The sequence below is a fragment of the Salmo salar genome, chromosome ssa24 (assembly GCF_905237065.1).
Source record: "Salmo salar chromosome ssa24, Ssal_v3.1, whole genome shotgun sequence".
Classification (NCBI taxonomy): domain Eukaryota; kingdom Metazoa; phylum Chordata; class Actinopteri; order Salmoniformes; family Salmonidae; genus Salmo; species Salmo salar.
Window position 1 is genome coordinate 36,312,375 of NC_059465.1, and position 22,334 is coordinate 36,334,708.

Below are 22,334 nucleotides of genomic sequence, written 5' to 3' on the forward strand. Positions count from 1 at the left end.
ATTTTACTTAAGTGCATAGATGGCATACAGTATATTTACAACCTTACAATCAAGGCTTTAGTACATTGAGTTTATCTCACATTCTGTCATTTCGAGTTCAGCATGGGTATGATTGGAGTGCCAACGAGGAGCAGCGAAAGGACGGGACGGTGGGAATGCAGACAGGGTCAGATGGTGTAGTTCACATGATACTGGGTGTAACCAGAGGGTCAGAGGGTGTAACCAGAGGGTCAGAGAGTGTAACCAGAGGGTCAGAGAGTGTAACCAGAGGGTCAGAGGGTGTAACCAGAGGGTCAGAGGGTGTAACCAGAGGGTCAGAGAGTGTAACCAGAGGGTCAGAGAGTGTAACCAGAGGGTCAGAGAGTGTAACCAGAGGGTCAGAGGGTGTAACAAGAGGGTCAGAGGGTGTAACCAGAGGGTCAGAGGGTGTAACCAGAGGGTCAGAGGGTGTAACCAGAGGGTCAGAGGGTGTAACCAGAGGGTCAGAGAGTGTAACCAGAGGATCAGAGGGTGTAACCAGAGGGTCAGAGGGTGTAACCAGAGGGTCAGAGAGTGTAACCAGAGGGTCAGAGGGTGTAACAAGAGGGTCAGAGGGTGTAACCAGAGGGTCAGAGGGTGTAACCAGAGGGTCAGAGAGTGTAACCAGAGGGTCAGAGAGTGTAACCAGAGGGTCAGAGGGTGTAACCAGAGGGTCAGAGAGTGTAACCAGAGGGTCAGAGGGTGTAACCAGAGGGTCAGAGAGTGTAACCAGAAGGTCAGACGGTGTAACCAGAGGGTCAGAGGGTGTAACCAGAGGGTCAGAGGGTGTAACCAGAGGGTCAGAGGGTGTAACCAGAGGGTCAGAGAGTGTAACCAGAGGGTCAGAGGGTATAACCAGAGGGTCAGAGGGTGTAACCAGAGGGTCAGAGGGTGTAACCAGAGGGTCAGAGGGTGTAACCAGAGGGTCAGAGAGGAGTCCTGGGTCTAACAGTGAGTGTTAGAGGGGAGAGTTCTCTGCAGATGTATTCCGGTCTCCTGGAGGACTCAGTCCTGACTGAGCAGCAGAAGCTACGCCATGTGTTGGACTGGGCTAAGAGTTTCCTCGGGAGCAGTCAGGATGGGCACAATCTCCGCAGAACCTCCCCTTCCTCCCCACGTTTGTACTCTACTTCAGCTGCGCCTCGACTCGAGGTCGGTGGAAGAGCTGCTGTCTCCCCCATTGGAACCTTTCACAATCTTGTCAGAAGCAGAAGTGTGAGAGAAAATATGGTAGGCCAATCAGAGCCTCTGACCAGGCTACCATACACCACCCCACTGCCCTGCCACACTCTCTCCCACACCCCAGGTGGCCGTGAGTTTTCTGGGCCTGAGTTTAAAGAGAACCCTGGGTATAAGGAGCTGGTCCTGTCCTCTGGGCCACAAGAGGATAACAATGACCAACCACGTTTCCTTGGTCTAGACAACCCTCAGGCAGACCAGACTACCCACAAACCAATAGCTCCTCATCCTGAGGGGAGAGATGGTGTTTCCATCAGTGAGAGCCTAAGAGACAGAGACAGTACCCTTACAACCTGTTGCTCCTCAGTGGACAGTGACACTGTCCTATGGTTGCCTGGATATGGTCCTTTATCCAGAGCCCATGACCTCATATCAAGGGAAGGGGGTTGTGGAGAGAGAAAGGACAGAGTTTTGGGAATGCAGGAACACGAAGAGGAGAAGGCGGCGGTGGTGGAGGAGGAGGACCCAAAAACAGGCCTTGAGGGAACCAGTAGGATCATACCTTATGGATCCTCTAGGGTCGCACTAGAGGGTGAACATCTAGATTGGGGAGCCAACGGCTGGGTGTCAGAGGGCCTGAGTGTGTATGAGGAGTATCTGCTGTGTGTGTCCTGTTTGGACCACCTCAGAACAGAGCAGAACCAAGCACCTGCTGACGTCATGACCCTACCTGCTGACATCATGACCCAACCTGCTGACGTCATGACCCTACCTGCTGACGTCATGACCCTACCTGCTGACGTCATGACCCTACCTGCTGACGTCATGACCCTACCTGCTGACGTCATGACCCTACCTGCTGACGTCTTGACTCTACCTGCTGACGTCATGACCCTACCTGCTGACGTCATGACCCTACCTGCTGACGTCATGACTCTACCTGCTGACGTCATGACTCTACCTGCTGACCAAACGGCTGACCCCTCTGAGCAACCTCTGAGTGCTGAGCTGGTGGTTGCTAAGCAACATGTCCATCAGGACATCCACAACGAGGGGAGGCGTGCACCATTCAAGAGTTCAGAAGTGAAGAACGGTAGAGGTATGTCTCTAATATAGGACCAGCATCCTATTCAGACGTGAAATAAAACAGCATACATACCTTACCTAGCGATGACGTACACACTCATTACATACAGCTCTGTGCGTTGTAGAGACTGTGCCATGATATCTCTGGGTGTGTTCTTTGTTTGCCTTTGGTCAGTGATGCAGCCCAAGAGCAGTGGAGGTCAACCTGGTGTCAGGAGTCAGGCTCGTGTCAGAGGTCGCGGTCATTCCTGGAGGTTCTGGGAAAGGTCAAGCCTCTCCTGGTCATCCTTCACTCATGGAGAAGTGTTGCCACGGTAACATCTTTCATGAGAAGTGCTGCCATGTTAACATCTTTCATGAGAAAAGCGTCTCCGAAATGGCATAACACAATTTTTTGTAAAAAATGTAAGTGAGTACTGGCACTTTTTTCATTCCACTAAGAACACTGGAGGCTGCCCTGTGGCAAGTCACACTCAAAGGGCGTCACACTGCCCTCTGTAGTCTATCAGCGGGACTGCACCTGCACTCAGAAAGACATCATCATGCGTGTATTCATTAGTGTACAAAACCTGAAGAACATCCGCACATCCAGGTACTTTCCGCAGGTGCTGGAGTTGTAGACAGACTCATGGAAAACAGAAAGGAAAACATCACACACTGCTGCTCATGCTCCCAGGTGATATTTATTTACAACGTTTCAACCCTTAGGTCTTCATCAGGCATCCATATCCCGGGGGGGTGGAAGGTCCTATACATAGGGGCAGTACTCATTAGTGCACACCATAGTAAAGTAGCAAAACATTTAGCAACTGACAAAGTTTTGCAGTGATAATGGGCATTGGTGCAGCAGGAAGGTTGCAACTGGAAGGTTGCAAGATTGAATCCCCGAGCTGACAAGGTAAAAATCTGTCGTCCTGAACAAGGCAGTTAACCCACTGTTCCTAGGCTGTCATTGAAAATAAGAATTTGTTCTTAACTGACTTGCCTAGTTAGATAAAATAAAAAAAATGTTATTGGACAAGGTCAGGTTAGTCCCTCCCCATTTTCACCCTTTTGCTTCCATTTAGTTCCTAGTTAATAGCCTGACCTCTAGAGATTGTATTTATTTATTTTTATTTAACCTTTATTTAACTAGGCAAGTCAGTTAAGAACAAATTCTTATTTACAATGACGGCCTACCAAAAGGCAAAAGGCCTCCTGCAGGGACGGGGGCTGGGATTAAAAATAAATAAAAGATATATATAGGACAAAACACACGTCACGACAAGAGAGACAACACAACTCTACATACTACTGTAGCCAGACAGATTAGATGAACTGTCACTGACATCTCCCTCCTTTGGCTGCAGGTCCCAGCTCCCCAACAGACCCCACTCAGCAGGTGTAGTGTCTAAACAGACATCCCCATCTGAAGGTTCCTGTTCTGGACCCAGACCACCAGCAGCTCTTCAGCTCCCTCTGGGTGAGCACAGCAGAGACAACTGCTACACCAGATTACTATATGTCCACTGATGCACATTATAATGTATGTGGAACAGTTTATAGTATATCAAATCTTAGTTTATAGATACCTTTTTATCTGTAGTATACTGTCTGACTAAACCCTTTATCAAGTATAAAGTGTAATTACCACAGTAATAGATAAACAAGTTAATTCAACCTGTATTATTATAACTCCAAGTAGTCACTAATTATTACAGAACCCAGTTTCTTAGAAAGCAAAGTTATACAAGAATCCAGAATCCAGAATGCAGGGCATAAAAGGCTGAAGAAGTTACATAATGCATGTTATGTTTTTTGGGGAAACTCAAGGTCTTGGTTTGAAATTAATTTCGCCCCTCACAACCTCGCAATAGTCATAAGACTCTTCACGGATTTAGACAGAATGAGAGCGAGATTACACTCACACACACACACCCAGACACACACACACACACGCAGACACACGCAGACACACGCATAGACACAGACACACCCTTACTGTTGCAGGTCTTTCATTTGGTTTCCCTGTTTTTGTTTTGCTCCACTTTTTGGTTTGCTTCCTGTCTTTGTTTGTTGTGGGTTTTTCTTTTGTTTGCCTCTTCTTGGGAAAATGTTGTGGGTCTTTTAGGTCCCATTTGTTGTTGCTAGTCAACTTTAAGTGGACACCCACCATAACTGGTATGTTGTTTTGTATCTGTATCACACATGCCTGATGTAAAGCATTTTGTACGTCTTTAGGCAGTGCTGTGAATACCAATGCAACTAATATTCCTGTGACCAGGGCTCTCAAACTGGCAGTAAGATGCATTTCTATACTGTATTTCATTACTGACCGCTAAACAGTCAAACAGCTGAGCACTGGTTATGTACATCTGTGGTGTCTGTGTTGATGGTAGTGTACTGGTGTCTGTTTTGAGTGTAGTATACTGGTGTGTGCGTTGAGTGTAGTGTACTGGTGTGTGTGTTGAGTGTAGTGTACTGGTGTGTGCGTTGAGTGTAGTGTACTGGTGTGTGTGTTGAGTGTAGTGTACTGGTGTGTGCGTTGAGTGTAGTGTACTGGTGTGTGTGTTGAGTGTAGTGTACTGGTGTGTGTGTTGAGTGTAGTGTACTGGTGTGTGTGTTGAGTGTAGTGTACTGGTGTGTGCGTTGAGTGTAGTGTACTGGTGTGTGTGTTGAGTGTAGTGTACTGGTCTGTGTGTTGAGTGTACAGTAGTGTACTGGTGTGTGTGTTGAGTGTAGTGTACTGGTGTGTGCGTTGAGTGTAGTGTACTGGTCTGTGTGTTGAGTGTAGTGTACTGGTCTGTGTGTTGAGTGTAGTGTACTGGTGTGTGTGTTGAGTGTAGTGTACTGGTGTGTGTGTTGAGTGTTGTGTACTGGTGTGTGTGTTGAGTAATCAGTAGAATACACTCTCTCCCCCAGCCTGTAGGGGGCAGTGTACAGTGGCTGTCTCTCCCTGATGAGGTATGGGTGTCCATACTGTCACTCCTGCCACACAGAGATCTGTCTACAGTGGCCCAGGTCTGCCTCCACTTGCTCCGACTGGCCAATGACCACACACTATGTAAGTCTCTGAGGAAGTGAATGAACGAGTGAGTGAGTGTGTGTGGGTCTTCCTCTGTCCCCAGCTGTCCCCTAGTAAGACTCTCTGGAGAAACAGGAGTTAACGAGAGCTGTAAAGTCACACACACACACACACACAGAAACAACAGTATACCCATAATACTTATATCAAAGTAAAAAAAATGTAATTCTTTTAAACTGTATTTCTCTTTAGGGCAGGTTGTTAGTGTGGAGAACAGCTCATCTTTAACTGACCAATGGCTGAGCAGTGTGGGTGGGCGTAATCCTCGAAGCCTGACTATCTACAGGTGCAGCGGACTGTCAATCACCCAGAGCGGGCTAGAGGAGTTTTTCAAACTAAGTCAAGCCTCTCTGGAGGTAGTTTTAACCTGTCACCTACTGTACCAACTGCTGTGTTGTACAGAAAGATTGAGAACTGTAATAATGTGAAGGAAACAAAAACACAGTTATTTTCATCCCGTTCATTGGCTGCAGGTGCTGAGTGTGACAAGCTGCAGTGGGCCTGGTCTCCATGGTGACCTGGTGCTGACTCTGAGTGGTCAACACTGTGATCACATGACCTGTGTGGATGTCAGCTGGAGCAGAGCGACTGACACGGGCATCAAAGCACTGACTGACACCTGCACTGGGTAGGCCGTAGTGCCATTACCATCATTTTATTTTACCTTTATTTAACTAGACAAGTCAGTTAAGAACAAACTCTTATTTTCAATGATGGCCTAGGAACAGTGGGTTAACTGCCTTGTTCAGGGGCAGAACAACAGATTTTTACTTGCAACCTTTCAGTTACTAGTCCAACACTCTAACCACTAGGCAACCTGCCGCCCCAACACATGGTTAATGTAAAAATGATCACATTTGATGATATCGCAGTTTGATGTTGTTACAAAATCATATGCGTCTAACAAGGCTTTCAGATAACATGAAATAACATGGCTTATAACTCATGTCTGCAGCCTGAAGACTGTTGTTCTTAATGGTTGCCAAGTTACAGATGAAGCCCTGAATGCCCTTGTCATAAGATGCAGAGACAGGTGAGTTGCAAAAAAGTGTGGAAAAGGCTTTTGTACTTTGATGTGCGTTTGTGTGTGTGTGTGTGTGTGTGTGTGTGTGTGTGTGTGTGTGTGTGTGTGTGTGTGTGTGTGTGTGTGTGTGTGTGTGTGTGTGTGTGTGTGTGTGTGTGTGTGTGTGTGTGTGTGTGTGTGTGTGGTAACTTGTTAGTTTATTTTAATGTGTGTTGACCAGTCTGCGCAGGTTGGAGGTGTTTGGCTGCCTGTCTATCAGTCCCTCATGTCTGAACACAGTGTCAGAGTTGTGTCCTGGGCTGGAGACTCTGAACATCGGCCAGATCCCTAAGGTCACTCACCCCTATCTGACCCTGGTGACGTCACGACTCAAACGCCTTCACTCCCTTAACCTGACTGGACTGCACGCAGTAAGTGTGTGTGTGTGTGTGTGTGTGTGTGTGTGTGTGCTTAGTAGTCATTGATGTTCATCCCACCTGTATAGGTGAGTGATCAGACAGTTCATCAGGTCCTCCTGCAGTGCCCTGACCTCCAGCGGCTGACCCTCAGCTCCTGCCCTGGAGTCACTGACATGAGCCTGCACAAGATCAGCACCCACGCTCCCCACATCAGGTATGCTTCTGTGTATACGCAAACAGCCAGCCTGTAAGTCAATCACTCATACATTCAGTCATTCACTCCTGTTTCACACGTTTGTGTGTGTGTCTGTGTGTGTGTGTCAGGTTGTTGGATCTAAGTGGCTGCGGTAAGGTGAGTGATGCTGGTGTTAAGGCTGTAGCTGTGGCCTGTAGATGCCTGCAGTACCTGGACCTGAGCTCCACCGCCACAGGGAACAGAGGGTAGGCTACACTATCAGTGTGTCTTAAATATGGCACCTTATTTCCATTATAATGCACTACTTGTATTATGTGTTGATTTGGATCCTCATTAGCTTTTGCAGAAGCAGCAGATACTCTTCCTGGGGTCCATAGGGTTCTGGTAGTGTACTATATAGGGAATCTGGTGCCATTTGGAACATAGACTATGTTACAGGGCTACTATAATACATCACATACTCTGACTCAACCTGCACTTGAATTGCACTTCCACTGTATTGCCGTGTCTGTAACTTTGTTGACACACAACACATTAATATTGTTCATTGTATTCTTCCATTAATCTGCACACTATGAAAGGGATTGGTTATTCACTAGCAACAAACTACCAGAGACTTTAAGAACTGCACGGTGACCACTGTCACAAAGACGCACTGCTTTAAAGCAATGATTAAGCTCTGACCACTGCTTTTAGCTTGATAGCTTCAGCAATACATCATGACCGCCCAACGACCACATGGTGTTAGCACTTTGACTACACCGCCCGCTCTGCACTCATCCATGACCGTAACCACTCCGCCAGGGCTCTGTGGGTAAAGGAAGGTCTCGGCGGTCACTCATCGAGCCGTTGTCCGAGGAGAGAGAGAGAACGACGTTTCACCAGCAGGCAAACAATGGAGGACTCGTTGCTATCAACGCAGCAGGAGGTGTTCTATCAATGCAGCAGGAGGTGTTCTATCAACGCAGCAGGAGGTGTTCTATCAACGCAGCAGGAGGTGTTCTATCAACGCAGCAGGAGGTGTTCTATCAACGCAGCAGGAGGTGTTCTATCAACGCAGCAGGAGGTGTTCTATCAACGCAGCAGGAGGTGTTCTATCAACACAGCAGGAGGTGTTCTATCAACGCAGCAGGAGGTGTTCTATCAACGCAGCAGGAGGTGTTCTATCAACGCAGCAGGAGGTGTTCTATCAATGCAGCAGGAGGTGTTCTATCAACGCAGCAGGAGGTGTTCTATCAACGCAGCAGGAGGTGTTCTATCAACGCAGCAGGAGGTGTTCTATCAACGCAGCAGGAGGTGTTCTATCAATGCAGCAGGAGGTGTTCTATCAACGCAGCAGGAGGTGTTCTATCAACGCAGCAGGAGGTGTTCTATCAACGCAGCAGGAGGTGTTCTATCAACGCAGCAGGAGGTGTGCTATCAACGCAGCAGGAGTTGTATATACTTCGCCCTGTTCCGGGATGAAGTCCAACACCCTGACTTTCAGTGCAACAATTGCCTGCTGGCGGGGGGTTATAGAACAGAAAACGTTACACTGGGCATACAAATTGCTGGTTTGCACAGGCTCCTGGGAAAGCCAAGACCTGCGATTTTTCTCATTTGCCTTCACTCCGAGGGCCATGCATCGTGCTGGGCTGACGGGAGTCTCGCCTTCGCCTACCATCTGAGAATGGAGTTGGCGGGACCTTTGTTGCTGAATCGTGGGATGATCCTCTCCTGGACCTGGCTGGCTGTACAGGGAGTCATGTCGCCGTTCATCACGGAATTCGAAGGCGGTGTCCTCCACTTTCTGAGCCCTCTGCGGTGACGGGATTCATGAATGGGCTGCCGACATTCAATAGCTTCGCTGCTCTGTAGCCTGATGTACCGGCACCATCTTCTCATGGAGTGTCGGAGGTACCTTCCATATCGGCCAACGTTGTGAAGGCATTGCCGGGGTCTAAGTTGGGTTCTGCTTCACCGGGGTCTACGGTGGGCTCTGAAATTCCTGTCATTTGTGGGTGCGAGTTAGAGGAGCCCCTGGTGGGGCTATGGTTGGGCTGAGGACTCTAGCTCGAAATGGACAACAGCCATCAAACATTATTATGGGAAGCTTCATGGTTAGATTGGTGGAAGTCTGAAATACCCGTACACTTTGTTTTCCTGCAGCTAGGGTATTGGATTTATCAGAAGTAATGCCCACCATCAAGAAACAGATTCCTGCTCTGAAAACAGTTATGTTGCACATTGGGTCTAATGATATTATGCGTGTGAAATCTGTAAAGCTAAGAGACAATTTCTTACAGCTCTTGGAAAATGCTCAGAAATTAGCAGAACATGTAATTGTCTCGGGCCCAATTCCATCTCCTCGCTGTTGTGGGATTGAGTGTTTTAGCCATCTTTGGTCTCTTCACCAGTAGCTAATGCGTCTGACCAAGGACTTGGGAAAGTCCTTCGTTGACAATTTTGACTCCTTCTGGAATAGGCCTGTGTCGTGTCTTTGGGGTACCATTAAACTGAAGACATGTTTATCAATTAACTCCCTGTAATTATTATCACGCGATCAAACTGATTCATCGTTTAATTGTAATTAACTAGGAGATCGGGGCACCAAGGAAAATATTCAGATTACAAAGTTATAATTTTCCTAATATAACTTTCCTATATTATAACATTATATATTATATTCTATTATAGTATAGGCCGATTATCTTCTGGTTTAAATGGTGTATTTTACCTCGCGTCCAGTCTCATTCCAAACGTCGTAAATTGTTGTATCTGCACGAACCCAGCCTTTACTAAGAGTCATCCATACATCAATTGTCTTAAAATCATTTATTTACTAAACTAAGTAATTCACAGAAAGTATACAAACAGTAATTATCATCACAAAGAATTGGTAGAGTAATGTGCCCTAGTGGCTAACAGGCATGGCTGGTGTCTTGTTGAACAATGGGTCATAAAGGGCAGCTGAGAAGACCCTACAGAGTTCATTAATATTAACAATTGATATGCTAATCCTTTGCACATGAACGCTCACTCATTCGAGAACAATTGCAATCAATATACATTTACGCTCAGTGTGTCATCGGGATCCTTGTTGGAGCGTCGTTCTGTTGGAGAGTTCTCTCTCTCTCTCTCTCTCTCTCTCTCTCTCTCTCTCTCTCTCGGTTAGAATGGATCTTTCAAAGCGACATTCATTAATGTCGTCATAGAATGGATGTTTCGTTGGTCTTCGCGTTCAATGATATAATTTACTTAGCTGCAGACTAATAATTAATATCAAAGACTTGTTCTTATTCTGTCGGTATCAATAGTCTAAAAGTTAACCACGTGGTATAGTTCACTTTCAGTAGAGGAATTGGATGGTCAAACCTATTGGCCAACTTCTCGCAATGGAGTGGAGGCCGGGTCTATTAGAAATGTAAATCAGGGTGGGTTTTATAGTGAACATGTCACATGACGCCTGGTCCTGTCTGTGTCCCTGGGAGGGTGCCGATGACTGAGTTAAGCTTGGTACAGGAATACAATTCTATCACATTAACATCAGTACATAGCATCTCAATGTATTACAAAAGCTTTATCCTTATTAATACATTCTATACAACCATGTGGATGCAAGTCTCATCGCTGAGGCTATTATATAAACAGTTTTATGGTAATATGGCTATATTGTCTCTTCTGAGTATCACAAAATTGTACCAAGCGGACCAGTTCGTAGCTGGATTCTTCACCAATCTTCCATACCTTCTCCAGAACACAAAGGTCGCTTGGCTCCCCAATTCTGTGAGTTGGAAGAATTTCCTGTGTCTCTCTATGGGCCATGTGGCAAGAGATTCTCCTCTTAGAGTTTTTACAACCCTTTCACACAGGGCCTGGGAAGGTAGGTTGGGGGATGGTGCAAGGGGGGAGGGGGTCAACTGTCCTCCCTGTACTCAAAGAGGCCAACGTCATGACACCTGGCTACTTTGTGGAAGACGGAATTCACCTGGGGGAAAATGGCTCCCTGCTGTTGTCATCAAACATTGGAAAGGTTCTTGGTCAACTAAATCGATGTGAGGACAATATTAGCATTACATATAAGTCCTCTTTGGTGACATGCCTAATGGTGCTAACTGGAGAAATGTAATTTCTCATTCCGACTTTGTTTTCTTTTCCTAAACACATTGTATCCATCCATAGCAACCTCAGAGTCCAGGGTTTTATCAGTTAACCAGGTTTCAGATCAAATAAAAATATCTGAGAGGCCCAGATCTTGACATGATCAATTTTAGGTAATAAACTATGAATGTTGAGATGTAAAAATGTCGAACATTTTCTGCATTTAAAATCACACAGAGTTTCAATACAAGTCAGATTACTTTGAAATTTCAGAACAACAGGAGACTCAAAGATTGGATACCTATTAGAAAAAAGATAGGAAGGGCAAAGGTGGTGGTGTTGCTATTTACACAAATAATCTTATTTCTGTGTCTCTGTTAAAGGCTACCTCCAGTCCTAAACTATTTGAATTATTGGCTTTAAGTCTTCAGTTGGGTTCAAACTCAAAAATAACAGTCATAGGAATTTATCGTCCACCCTCTGCCAAGAAGTGTGTACTAAACAAATTCACTGATTGAATTGCCATTACTACCCCAGAGGTGTTGATCACTGGAGATTTTAATCTGGCATGGCGAATGCAGGATGCTGACTGTTTAAAGGATTTTTGTACTAATCTAAATTTGACCCAGCTGATTGCAAAGCCCACTCATCCAAACTTAAAGGACCCTACGAAATCGACTTTGATTGACCTCATATTTACAAATACTCCAGAGAAATATTCTGGGAGTGGGGTATTTGCTATGGATATTAGTGACCAATTGTATGTGTCAGGGATATACAGATGCCTAGATCCAAACCTTGTTTTATTAACAAGAGGAATTTTGATCATTTCAATGAACAGGCCTTTTTTTGTGATCTTTATTTTGGTGACTTTGATTGTATTGCATCTATACCTGACCCAGAGTTGGCTCTGAACCACTTCTCAAATGTTTCAATTGTATTGTAGATAAACATGCTGCCTTTAAAAAACGGAGAATTAAAAATAAGTATTGCCCTTGGTTCAGTTCAGCGCTATCTGAAGTCATACACAACAGAGATTCACAGAATCAGCAGTCTTTCAGGCAATTGAGAAATCTGTTTGTAAAACTAGTTAAAAAAGCTAAATTAGATATTATGTTAATACACTATCTGAATGTACAGGGAACCCAGCTACATTTTGGAAAGCTGTTACATCACTGAAGGGTTGTGTCTCCTCTTCTCTCCCCCAAATAATGAATTTAGATTCCGGCCCTATTACTGACAAAATTGATATCATTAATGCATTAATCACCATTTCATATATATATATATTTTTATTTCACCTTTATTTCACCTTTATTTAACCAGCTAGTTAAGCTAGTTGAGAACAAGTTCTCATTTACAACTGTGACCTGGCCAAGATAAAGCATAGCAATTCAACACAATACAACAACACAGAGTTACACATGGAATAAACAAAACATACAATCAATAATACAGTAGGAAAAAAGAAAACAAAAGTCTATATACAGTGAATGCAAATGAGGTAAGATAAGGGAGTTAAGGCAATAAATAGGCCATGGTGGCGAAGTAATTACAATATAGCAATTAAACACTGGAATGGTAAATGTGCAGAAGATGAATGTGCAAGTAGAGATACTGGGGTGCAAAGGAGAAAGATAAATAAATAAATACAGTATGGGGATGAGGTAGATAGATGGGCTGTTTACAGATGGGCTATGTACAGGTGCAGTGATCTGTGAGCTGCTCTGACAGCTGGTGCTTAAAGCTAGTGAGGGAGATATGAGTCTCCAGCTTCAGAGATTTTTGCAGTTCGTTCCAGTCATTGGCAGCAGAGAACTGGAAGGAAAGACGACCAAAGGAGGAATTGGGTTTGGAGGTGACCAGTGAGATATACCTGCTGGAGCGAGTGCTACAAGTGGGTGCTGCTATGGTGACCAGTGAGCTGAGATAAGGCGGGGCTTTACCTAGCAGAGACTTGTAGATAACCTGGAGCCAGTGGGTTTGGTGACGAGTATGAAGCGAGGGCCAACCAACGAGAGCGTACAGGTCGCAGTGGTGGGTAGTATATGGGGCTTTGGTGACAAAACGGATGGCACTGTGAGAGACTGCATCCAGTTTGTTGAGTAGAGTGTTGGAGGCTATTTTATAGATGACATCACCGAAGTCAAGGATCGGTAGGATGGACAGTTTTACGAGGGTGTGTTTGGCAGCATGAGTGAAGGATGCTTTGTTGCGATATAGGAAGCCGATTCTAGATTTAATTTTGGATTCGAGATGCTTAATGTGAGTCTGGAAGAAGAGTTTACAGTCTAACCAGACACTCAGGTATTTGTAGTTGTCCAGGTATTCTAAGTCAGAGCCGTCCAGAGTAGTGATGCTGGACGGGCGAGCAGGTGCGGGCAGTGATCGATTGAATAGCATGCATTTGTTTTACTTGCATTTAAGAGCAGTTGGAGACCACGGAAGGAGAGTTGTATGGCACTGAAGCTCGTCTGGAGGTTAGTTAACACAGTGTCCAAAGAGGGGCCAGAAGTATACAAAATGGTGTCGTCTGCGTAAAGGTGGATCAAAGAATCACCAGCAGCAAGAGCGACATCATTGATGTATACAGAGAAGAGAGTCGGCCCGAGAATTGAACCCTGTGGCACCCCCATAGAGACTGCCAGAGGTCCGGACAACAGGCCCTCCGATTTGACACACTGAACTCTATCAGAGAAGTAGTTGGTAAACCAGGCGAGGCAATCATTTGAGAAACCAAGGCTGTCGAGTCTGCCAATAAGAATGTGGTGACTGACAGAGTCGAAAGCCTTGGCCAGGTCGATGAATACGGCTGCACAGTAATGTCTCTTATCGATGGCGGTTATGATGTCGTTTAGGACCTTGAGCGTGGCTGAGGTGCACCCATGACCAGCTCTGAAACCAGATTGCATAGCGGAGAAGGTACGGTGGGATTCGAAATGGTCGGTAATCTGTTTGTTAACTTGGCTTTCGAAGACCTTAGAAAGACAGGGTAGGATAGATATAGGTCTGTAGCAGTTTGGGTCAAGAGTATCACCCCCTTTGAAGAGGGGGATGACCGCGGCAGCTTTCCAATCTTTGGGAATCTCAGACGATACGAAAGAGAGGTTGAACAGGCTAGTAATAGGGGTTGCAACAATTTCGGCAGATAATTTTAGGAAGAAAGGGTCCAGATTGTCTAGCCCGGCTGATTTGTAGGGGTCCAGATTTTGCAGCTCTTCAGAGCATCAGCTATCTGGATTTGGGTGAAGGAGAAATGGTGGGGGCTTTGGCGGGTTGCTGTGGAGGGTGCTGGGCAGTTGACCGGGGTAGGGGTAGCCAGGTGGAAAGCATGGCCAGCCGTAGAGAAATGCTTATTGAAATTCTCAATTATAGTGGATTTATCGGTGGTAACAGTGTTTCCTAGCCTCAGAGCAGTGGGCAGCTGGGAGGAGGTGCTCTTATTCTCCATGGACTTTACAGTGTCCCAGAACTTTTTGAGTTTGTACTACAGGATGCAAATTTCTGTTTGAAAAAGCTAGCCTTAGCTTTCCTAACTGCCTGTGTATATTTGTTCCTAACTTCCCTGAAAAGTTGCATATCACGGGGGCTATTCGATGCTAATGCAGAACGCCACAGGATGTTTTTGTGCTGGTCAAGGGCAGACAGGTCTGGAGTGAACCAAGGACTATATCTATTCCTAGTTCTACATTTTTTTAATGGGGCATGCTTATTTAAGATGGTGAGGAAGGCACTTTTAAAGAATAACCAGGCATCCTCTACTGACGGGATGAGGTCAATGTCATTCCAGGATACCCCGGCCAGGTCGATTAGAAAGGCCTGCACGCAGAAGTGTTTTAGGGAGCATTTGACAGTGATGAGGGGTGGTCGTTTGTTCGCAGACCCATTACGGATGCAGGCAATGAGGCAGTGATCGCTGAGATCTTGATTGAAAACAGCAGAGGTGTATTTGGAGGGTGAGTTAGTTAGGATGGTATCTATTAGGGTGCCCGTGTTTACAGATTTGGGGTTGTGCCTGGTAGGTTCATTGATAATTTGTGTGAGACTGAGGGCATCAAGCTTAGATTGTGGCCGGGGTGTTAAGCATGTCCCAGTTTAGGTCACCTAGTAGCACGAGCTCAGAAGATAGATGGGGGGCAATCAATTCACATATGGTGTCGAGGGCACAGCTGGGGGCAGAGGGTGGTCTATAGCAAGCGGCAACAGTGAGAGACTTGTTTCTAGAAAGGTGAATTTTTTGAAGTAGAAGCTCGAATTGTTTGGGTACAGACCTGGATAGTAAGACAGAACTCTGCAGGCTATCTTTGCAGTAGATTGCAACACCGCCCCCTTTGGCAGTTCTATCTTGGCGGAAAATGTTATAGTTAGGGATGGAGATTTCAGGGTTTTTGGTGGTTTTCCTAAACCAGGATTGCAGAGCGTGCTAAAGCAGTGAGTAAAACAAACTTAGGGAGTAGGCTTCTAATGTTAACATGCATGAAACCATCTCTGCAGGCTTTATATTTGAATGTATTTCAAGGCCAGCTCTTGAAAAGAGTAGTTTGGATGTTGACGGTGATAATCTATTGAATAATACTAAAAATGCTGGTCAGGAGTTTTCTTTTCAGAAATTCACTGATAAAGAAGTCCTGGATGCTTTGCTAACATTAGACAAAAACAAATCCACAGGTGCTGATCATTTGGAGTCTGGTCTGTTAAAGTGTGCAGCTCACCTTATTGCTGGCTCAGTAGCCCACCTTTTTTATTTAACATTGTTATCAGGAAGTATTCCAAAAGCGTGGAAATCCGCATATGTGTTGCCACTCCTTAAGGGTGATCTTGACAACTATGATCTTGACAACTATCGCCCCATTTCAGGACTACCTTGTATAGCTAAGATTCTTGAATACTTGGTTAATGTACCAGTTCGTTCCTTTTTATATGATAATTGTATTTTTTTATATAAACCAATCAGGGTTTAGGCCTGGGCATAGTACTACCATGGTAACAACGCTAATTGTTAATGATCTTGTCAATGCCTTGGATGCTATAAAGAGCTGTGCTGCCTTGTTTATTGACCTGTCAAAGGCGTTCGACACTGTTGATCATTCTGTTTTGCTAAAGAAGTTATCAATAATAGGCCTGGGATATGCAGCCTGTTTATGGTTTCACAATTATCTTAGCGACCGAAATCAGGCCATCTTCACAGATGGGGTTAAATCTGAATTTCTTGAGATTCAAAAAGGTGTTCCTCAGGGTTCGATTTTGGGTCCGTTATTGTTCACCTTGTATATTAATGACATAGGAAACACTGTTAATACTTGTAACAATCATCTCTATGCAGATGACACAGTTTTGTATTCCTGTGCCACCTCAGTGCAGCAGGCCATTCGTGAACTTCAGCATGACTTTGATTCAATTCAGAAATCACTTACAGATCTTAAATTAGTGTTAAATACAATTAAAACCAAGCTCATGCTGTTCTCTAAGTCACAAAATGTTGACCCTGAGGACTTGCATATGTGCGCTACAAATGGAGCCCAAATTGAGCTTGTTTATCAATGTAAGTACCTGGGTATCTGGATTGATGACAAGTTGTCCTTCATAACGCATATAGAAAATCTGACTAAGGAGCTAAGATCCAAGATTTTTTTATATCGAAATAAATCATGCCTCAGTATTGAAAATACAACGCTTCTCCCTGTATTGGATTTTGGTGATATTGTTTACTTGCATGTGGCAACCTCTGTTTTGAAACCCTAGGACGCAGTCCGCAATACGTTTTATCACAGGGGTTCATGTCCGGGCCTCTTATGGACATTCGGAGTCTTGTCCCGAGGCCACTCCTGCGTTGTCTTGGCTGTGTGCGTATTGTCGTTGTCCTGTTGGAAGGTGAACCTTCGCCGCAGTCTGAGGTACTGAGTGCTCTGGAGCAGGTTTTCATCAAGGATCTCTCTGTACTTTTCTCCATTCATTTCTCCCTCGATCCTGACTAGTCTCCCAGTCCCTGCCACTGACAAACATCCCCACAGCATGATGCTGCCACCACCATGCTTCCCCGTAGGGATGGTATTGGCCCGATGATGAGCGGTGTCTGGTTTCCTCCAGACGTGATGCTTGGCATTCAGGCTAAAGAGTTCAATCTTGGTTTCATCAGACCAGATAATCTTGTTTCTCATGATCTGAGAGTCCTTTAAGTTCCTTTTGGCAAACTTCAAGAGTGCTGTCATGTGCCTTTTACTGAGGAGTGGCTTCCGTCTGGCCACTCTACCATAAAGGCCCGATTCGTGGAGTGCTGCAGAGATGGTTGTCTTTCTGTAAGGTTCTCCCATCTCCACAGAAGAACTCTGGAGCTCTGTCAGAGTGACCATTAGGTTCTTGGTCACCTCCCTGACCAATGACCTTCTCCCCCGATTGCTCAGTTTTGGCCGTGCGGCCAACTCTAGGAAGAGTCTTGGTTGTTCCAAACCTCTTCCATTTAGGGATGATGGAGGTTCTTGGGGACCTTCAATGCTGCAGACATTTTTTGGAACCTTTACCCAGATCTGTGCCTCGACTCAATCCTGTCTGAGCTTTACGGACAATTTCTTCGACTGCATTGCTTGGTTTTTTCTCTGACATGCACTGTTAACTGTGGAACCTTACATAGACAGGTGTGTGCCTTTCCAAATCATGTTCAATCAATTGAATTTACCACAGGTGGACTCCAATCAAGTTGTAGAAACATCTCAAGGATGACCAATGGAAACAGGATGCACCTGAGCTCAAATTTTTGTCTCATAGCAAAGGGTCTGAATACTTACAGTGAGGGAAAAAAGTATTTGATCCCCTGCTGATTTTGTACGTTTGCCCACTGACAAAGAAATGATCAGTCTATAATTTTAATGGTAGGTTTATTTCAACAGTGAGAGACAGAATAACAACAAAAAATCCAGAAAAACGCATGTCAAAAATTTTATAAATTGATTTGCATTTTAATGAGGGAAGTAAGTATTTGACCCCCTCTCAATCAGACAGAATTCTGTCTCCCAGGTGTCTTTTATACAGGTAACGAGCTGAGATTAGGAGCACACTCTTAAAGGGAGTGCTCCTAATCTCAGCTTGTTAGCTGTATAAAAGACACCTGTCCACAGTAGCAATCAATCAATCAGATTCCAAACCATGGCCAAGACCAAAGAGCTCTCCAAGGATGTCAGGGACAAGATTGTAGACCTACACAAGGCTGGAATGGGCTACAAGACCATCGCCAAGCAGCTTGGTGAGAAGGTGACAACAGTTGGTGCGATTACTCGCAAATGGAAGAAACACAAAAGAACTGTCAATCTCCCTCGGCCTGGGGCTCCATGCAAGATCTCACCACGTGGAGTTGCAATGATCATGAGAACGGTGAGGAATCAGCCCAGAACTTCACGGGAGGATCTTGTCAATTATCTTAAGGCAGCTGGGATCATAGTCACCAAGAAAGCAATTGGTAACACACTACGCCGTGAAGGACTGAAATCCTGCAGCGCCCGCAAGGTCCCCCTGCTCAAGAAAGCACATATCCATGCCCGTCTAAAGTTTGCCAATGAACATCTGAATGATTCAGAGGACAACTGGGTGAAAGTGTTGTGGTCAGATGAGACCAAAATGGAGCTCTTTAGAATCAACTCAACTCGCCGTGTTTGGAGGAGGAGGAATGCTGCCTTTGACCCCAAGAACACCATCCCAACCGTCAAACATGGAGGTGGAAACATTATGCTTTGGGGGTGTTTTTCTACTAAGGGGACAGGACAACTTCACCGCATCAAAGGGACGATGGACGGGGCCATGTACCGTCAAATCTTGGGTGAGAACCTCCTTCCCTCAGCCAGGGCATTGAAAAGGGGTCATGGATGGGTATTCCAGCATGACAATGACCCAATTCACCCCTGCCAAGGCAACAAAGGAGTGGCTCAAGAAGATGCACATTAAGGTCCTGGAGTGGCCTAGCCAGTCTCCAGACCTTAATGCCATAGAAAATCTGTGGAGGGAGCTGAAGGTTCGAGTTGCCAAACGCCAGCCTCGAAACCTTAATGACTTGGAGAAGATCTGCAAAGAGGAGTGGGACAAAATCCCTCCTGAGATGTGTGCAAACCTGGTGGCCAATTACAAGAAACGTCTGACCTCTGTGATTGCCAACAAGGGTTTTGCCACCAAGTACTAAGTCATGTTTTGCAGAGGGGTCAAATACTTATTTCCCTCATTAAAATGCAAATCAATTTATAACATTTTTGACGTGTTTTTCTGGATTTTTGTTGTTGTTGTTCTGTCTCTCACTGTTCAAATAAACCTGCCATTAAAATTATGGACTGATCATTTCTTTGTCAGTGGGCAAACTTACAAAATCAGCAGGGGATCAAATACTTTTTTTCCTCACTGTATGTAAATAAGGTATTTCTGTTTTTTATTTTCATTACATTTGAAAAAATCGAAAAATATATGTTTTCACTTTGTCATTATGGGGTATTGTTGGTAGATTGATGAGAATTTTGTATTTATTTAATCCATTTTAGAATAAGGCTGTAAAGTAACAAAATGTGGAAAAAGTCAAGGGGTCTTATTACTCTCCAAATGCACTGTATATATATTTTTATTTGGATATTTCTTTTTTGAGACAGTTTGCTACAGCAGGAATATAATCCATCAGAAACAGGAAAAAAAAAATGTAAACTCAAATACAGTACAAATTTGCAAGAAAATTCTGTGATCACTAAACTCACAGCTTGCAGGGTTGATATTCTAATGCTTCCATGCTTACAACATTCTTGACTTCTTCTTGGCTGTGTGTGTGTGTCACTGACTGTGTGTGTAACTCGTGTGTCACTGACTCTGCGTGTAACTTGTGTGTCACTGACTGCGTGTGTAACATGTGTGTCCCTAACAGGGTGAGCCTGTTGGCAAAATATTGCAGCACTCATCTCCACACTGTCAAACTGAGCTTCTGCCAGATCAGCCCAGAGGCCATCCACAACCTCAGCAGGCAGTGCAAACGGTAAAACTAAAGCACACATACATGTCAACAACGTAGGGTGGTTTTCCCCACTAACGGCTAAGGTTAACATTGGGGAGGGGAAGCTGATCCTAGATCTGTACCTTGGGAAACCCCGGAGGCATAACACACAAAGTGATAAGCAGATAGGTTGAGAGGAAAAATCAACGACCCTTAGAAATGTCAGATTTCTGTTCAGGGAATTTTAATAAGGGCTTTATAAAAAAAAGTATAATAGGCCTCTCTCTATCTCTCTCTCTCTCTATCTCCAGGTTGAAGCTACTGCATCTCTACGGCTGTGCCTACATCCCTACTGAGAAGGAGATCAGAGACATCAACCCCACTGTTACACTCTACCCGCTGACTTGATACACACACTAGAGCGTTGGGCCAGTAACCAAAAGGTTGCTGGAACGAATCCCTGAGCTGACAAGGTGAAAATATGTAGTTCTGCCCCTGAACAAGGCAGTTAACCCACTGTTCCCCTGGTGCTGAAGACGTGGATGTCGATTATGGAAGCCCCCCACACTTCTGATTCAGAGGGGTTGGGCTATATGCAGAAGACACATTTTAGTTGAATGCATTCAGTTGTTCGACTGACTAGGTTTTCTCACAGACACACTTTTTGTTGAAATTGATAACACATCTGACAAACTCCTCCACAGTTACCACAGAGGCATGACTCAAATCAAATTAAACGCTGTTTAAATACAGCCTGTGTGATATAAAGAAGCATGAACAGTGTTCAGGGAATTTTAAAAGGCCTCTCTCTCTCTCCAGGTTGAAGCTACTGCATCTCTACGGCTGTACCTACATCCCTACTGAGAAGGAGATCAGAGACATCAACCCCACTGTTACACTCTACCCGCTGACTTGATACACACACACACAGACACACTTTATTGTTGAAATTGGTAACACATCTGACAAACTCATTCACAGTTACCACAGAGGCATGACTTTGTAAATACAGCCTGTGTGATATAAAGAAGAATGAAGAGTGCAAACAGCACAAGTGTGTCAAGGGCCTTCCTTCCATCACCTCCTTCATACAGTGATGTGTTGTCAGGCAAGCTTTATCCAAATGACATCTATCTAGTCAAGGTACAAATATTTTGTAGATTTGTTATTTCTTTTTTCATATGCTGATTGTTAGTGAAAGTTTCCCATTATCTAGAGGTGGCAGGTAGCCTAGTGGTTAGCGCGTTAGACCTGTAACGGAAAGGTTGCTAGATCGAATCTGAGCTGACAAGCTACTCATTTGTCGTTCTGCCACTGAGCAAGGCAGTTAACCCACTGTTCGTTGTAAAATTAGAATTTGTTATTAACTGACTTGCCTAGTTAAATAAAATATAATCTAGCTGACAGAAAGGGGTCTCTAGGCTATCTCTATGGAAACACAGTTGTTTTTGCTTGTTTCGTTTATTCAACCTATTACAGGTAATTATGTAACTGCGCTTGGCCGGGAACACAGTTCTTGTTTGTTTTGTGCCTGTTCTCGAAGTTGAGAGGCCAAGAAGTAACCCGCGTCAGCAGCCGTCCACCGCACCTCTCACCACCTGTGTACCTGGCAAGACACGCGCGGCAAGGGGACTGTCACAGTACCGCAGAGGACGAAAACAAGACTTGATAAATGATACGAGGACGAAGGACGACACATTAATACCGTTAGCCCAAAGTGGTCGAAATCCTGGAGAGAATGAACACTATATTTTTGTTGACCTTTTCTGGACCTCGATAAGGTGTTTGACAGTGTTGAAAGACTTGGACAAAAACCTCAGACTTGAAGTTCGTAAGATGGTGGTAAAAGGAATTTAATTGGTTAAAAACGTTGCTTTATTGTTGTTGCCCATAGTGTTCTTTCCCGTGGTGGTTTTCTGCGTGCTTGGTTTCTGAGACTTTCAACTCTGGACTAAACCATGTCATTACCAGGCATGGGTAGGGACCAGGAGAGTCTGTGTTCGCTCTTTCACGCTTGTGATGTGGATCATTCTGGGCAGATTGAAAAATACGAGTTTATCAAAATCTGCTCAGAGCTCAATGTTCCACCGACGGAGAGAGAGCACATATTCTCTAAACTGGACACCGACAGAGACGGGACTATCAATCTGGCGGAGTTCATTAGTGGATTCCTCGGGATCTCGGAGCAAGTGTATTGTGGGAACATGGAGAGCGAGAGCTGGGAAGTCTCTTCTCCGGCCTGGGAAGATTTCCAGACCCGACTGGGGGACCATGCCAAGTTCATACCCAGGTGAGGTATGGTTTACATTGAAAAAAATAATTATACGCTAATTAAAAAT

General features: G+C 44.9%; 2 protein-coding genes across 3 annotated transcripts in view; both read left to right on the plus strand.

Annotated features, from left to right (window-relative positions):
- The first annotated feature begins 995 nt into the window (after positions 1-995).
- LOC106585862 (uncharacterized) lies at positions 996-21,731 on the plus strand. Its single transcript, XM_014172576.2, has 14 exons — positions 996-2,296; positions 2,459-2,597; positions 3,633-3,745; positions 4,504-4,562; positions 5,185-5,326; positions 5,540-5,703; positions 5,821-5,975; positions 6,303-6,380; positions 6,592-6,781; positions 6,856-6,983; positions 7,094-7,210; positions 19,930-20,037; positions 20,307-20,468; positions 20,815-21,731. Exons 1-13 carry the CDS (start codon positions 1,000-1,002, stop codon positions 20,401-20,403), a joined length of 2,787 nt encoding a protein of 928 aa, XP_014028051.2. The 5' UTR covers positions 996-999; the 3' UTR covers positions 20,404-20,468; positions 20,815-21,731.
- LOC106585863 (ras and EF-hand domain-containing protein) overlaps positions 21,536-22,334 on the plus strand; it is a 31,274-nt gene continuing 30,475 nt past the window's right edge. The window contains exon 1 of one of the 2 annotated variants that reach the window (XM_014172579.2): positions 21,536-22,285. Coding sequence is in view for 1 of the 2 variants with exons in the window: in XM_014172577.2 (XP_014028052.2) it covers positions 21,954-22,285 (332 nt within the window). In the remaining variant the exon portion in view is untranslated. The remainder of the gene's footprint in view (positions 22,286-22,334) is intronic. The other variant, XM_014172577.2, reaches the window with a different exon arrangement.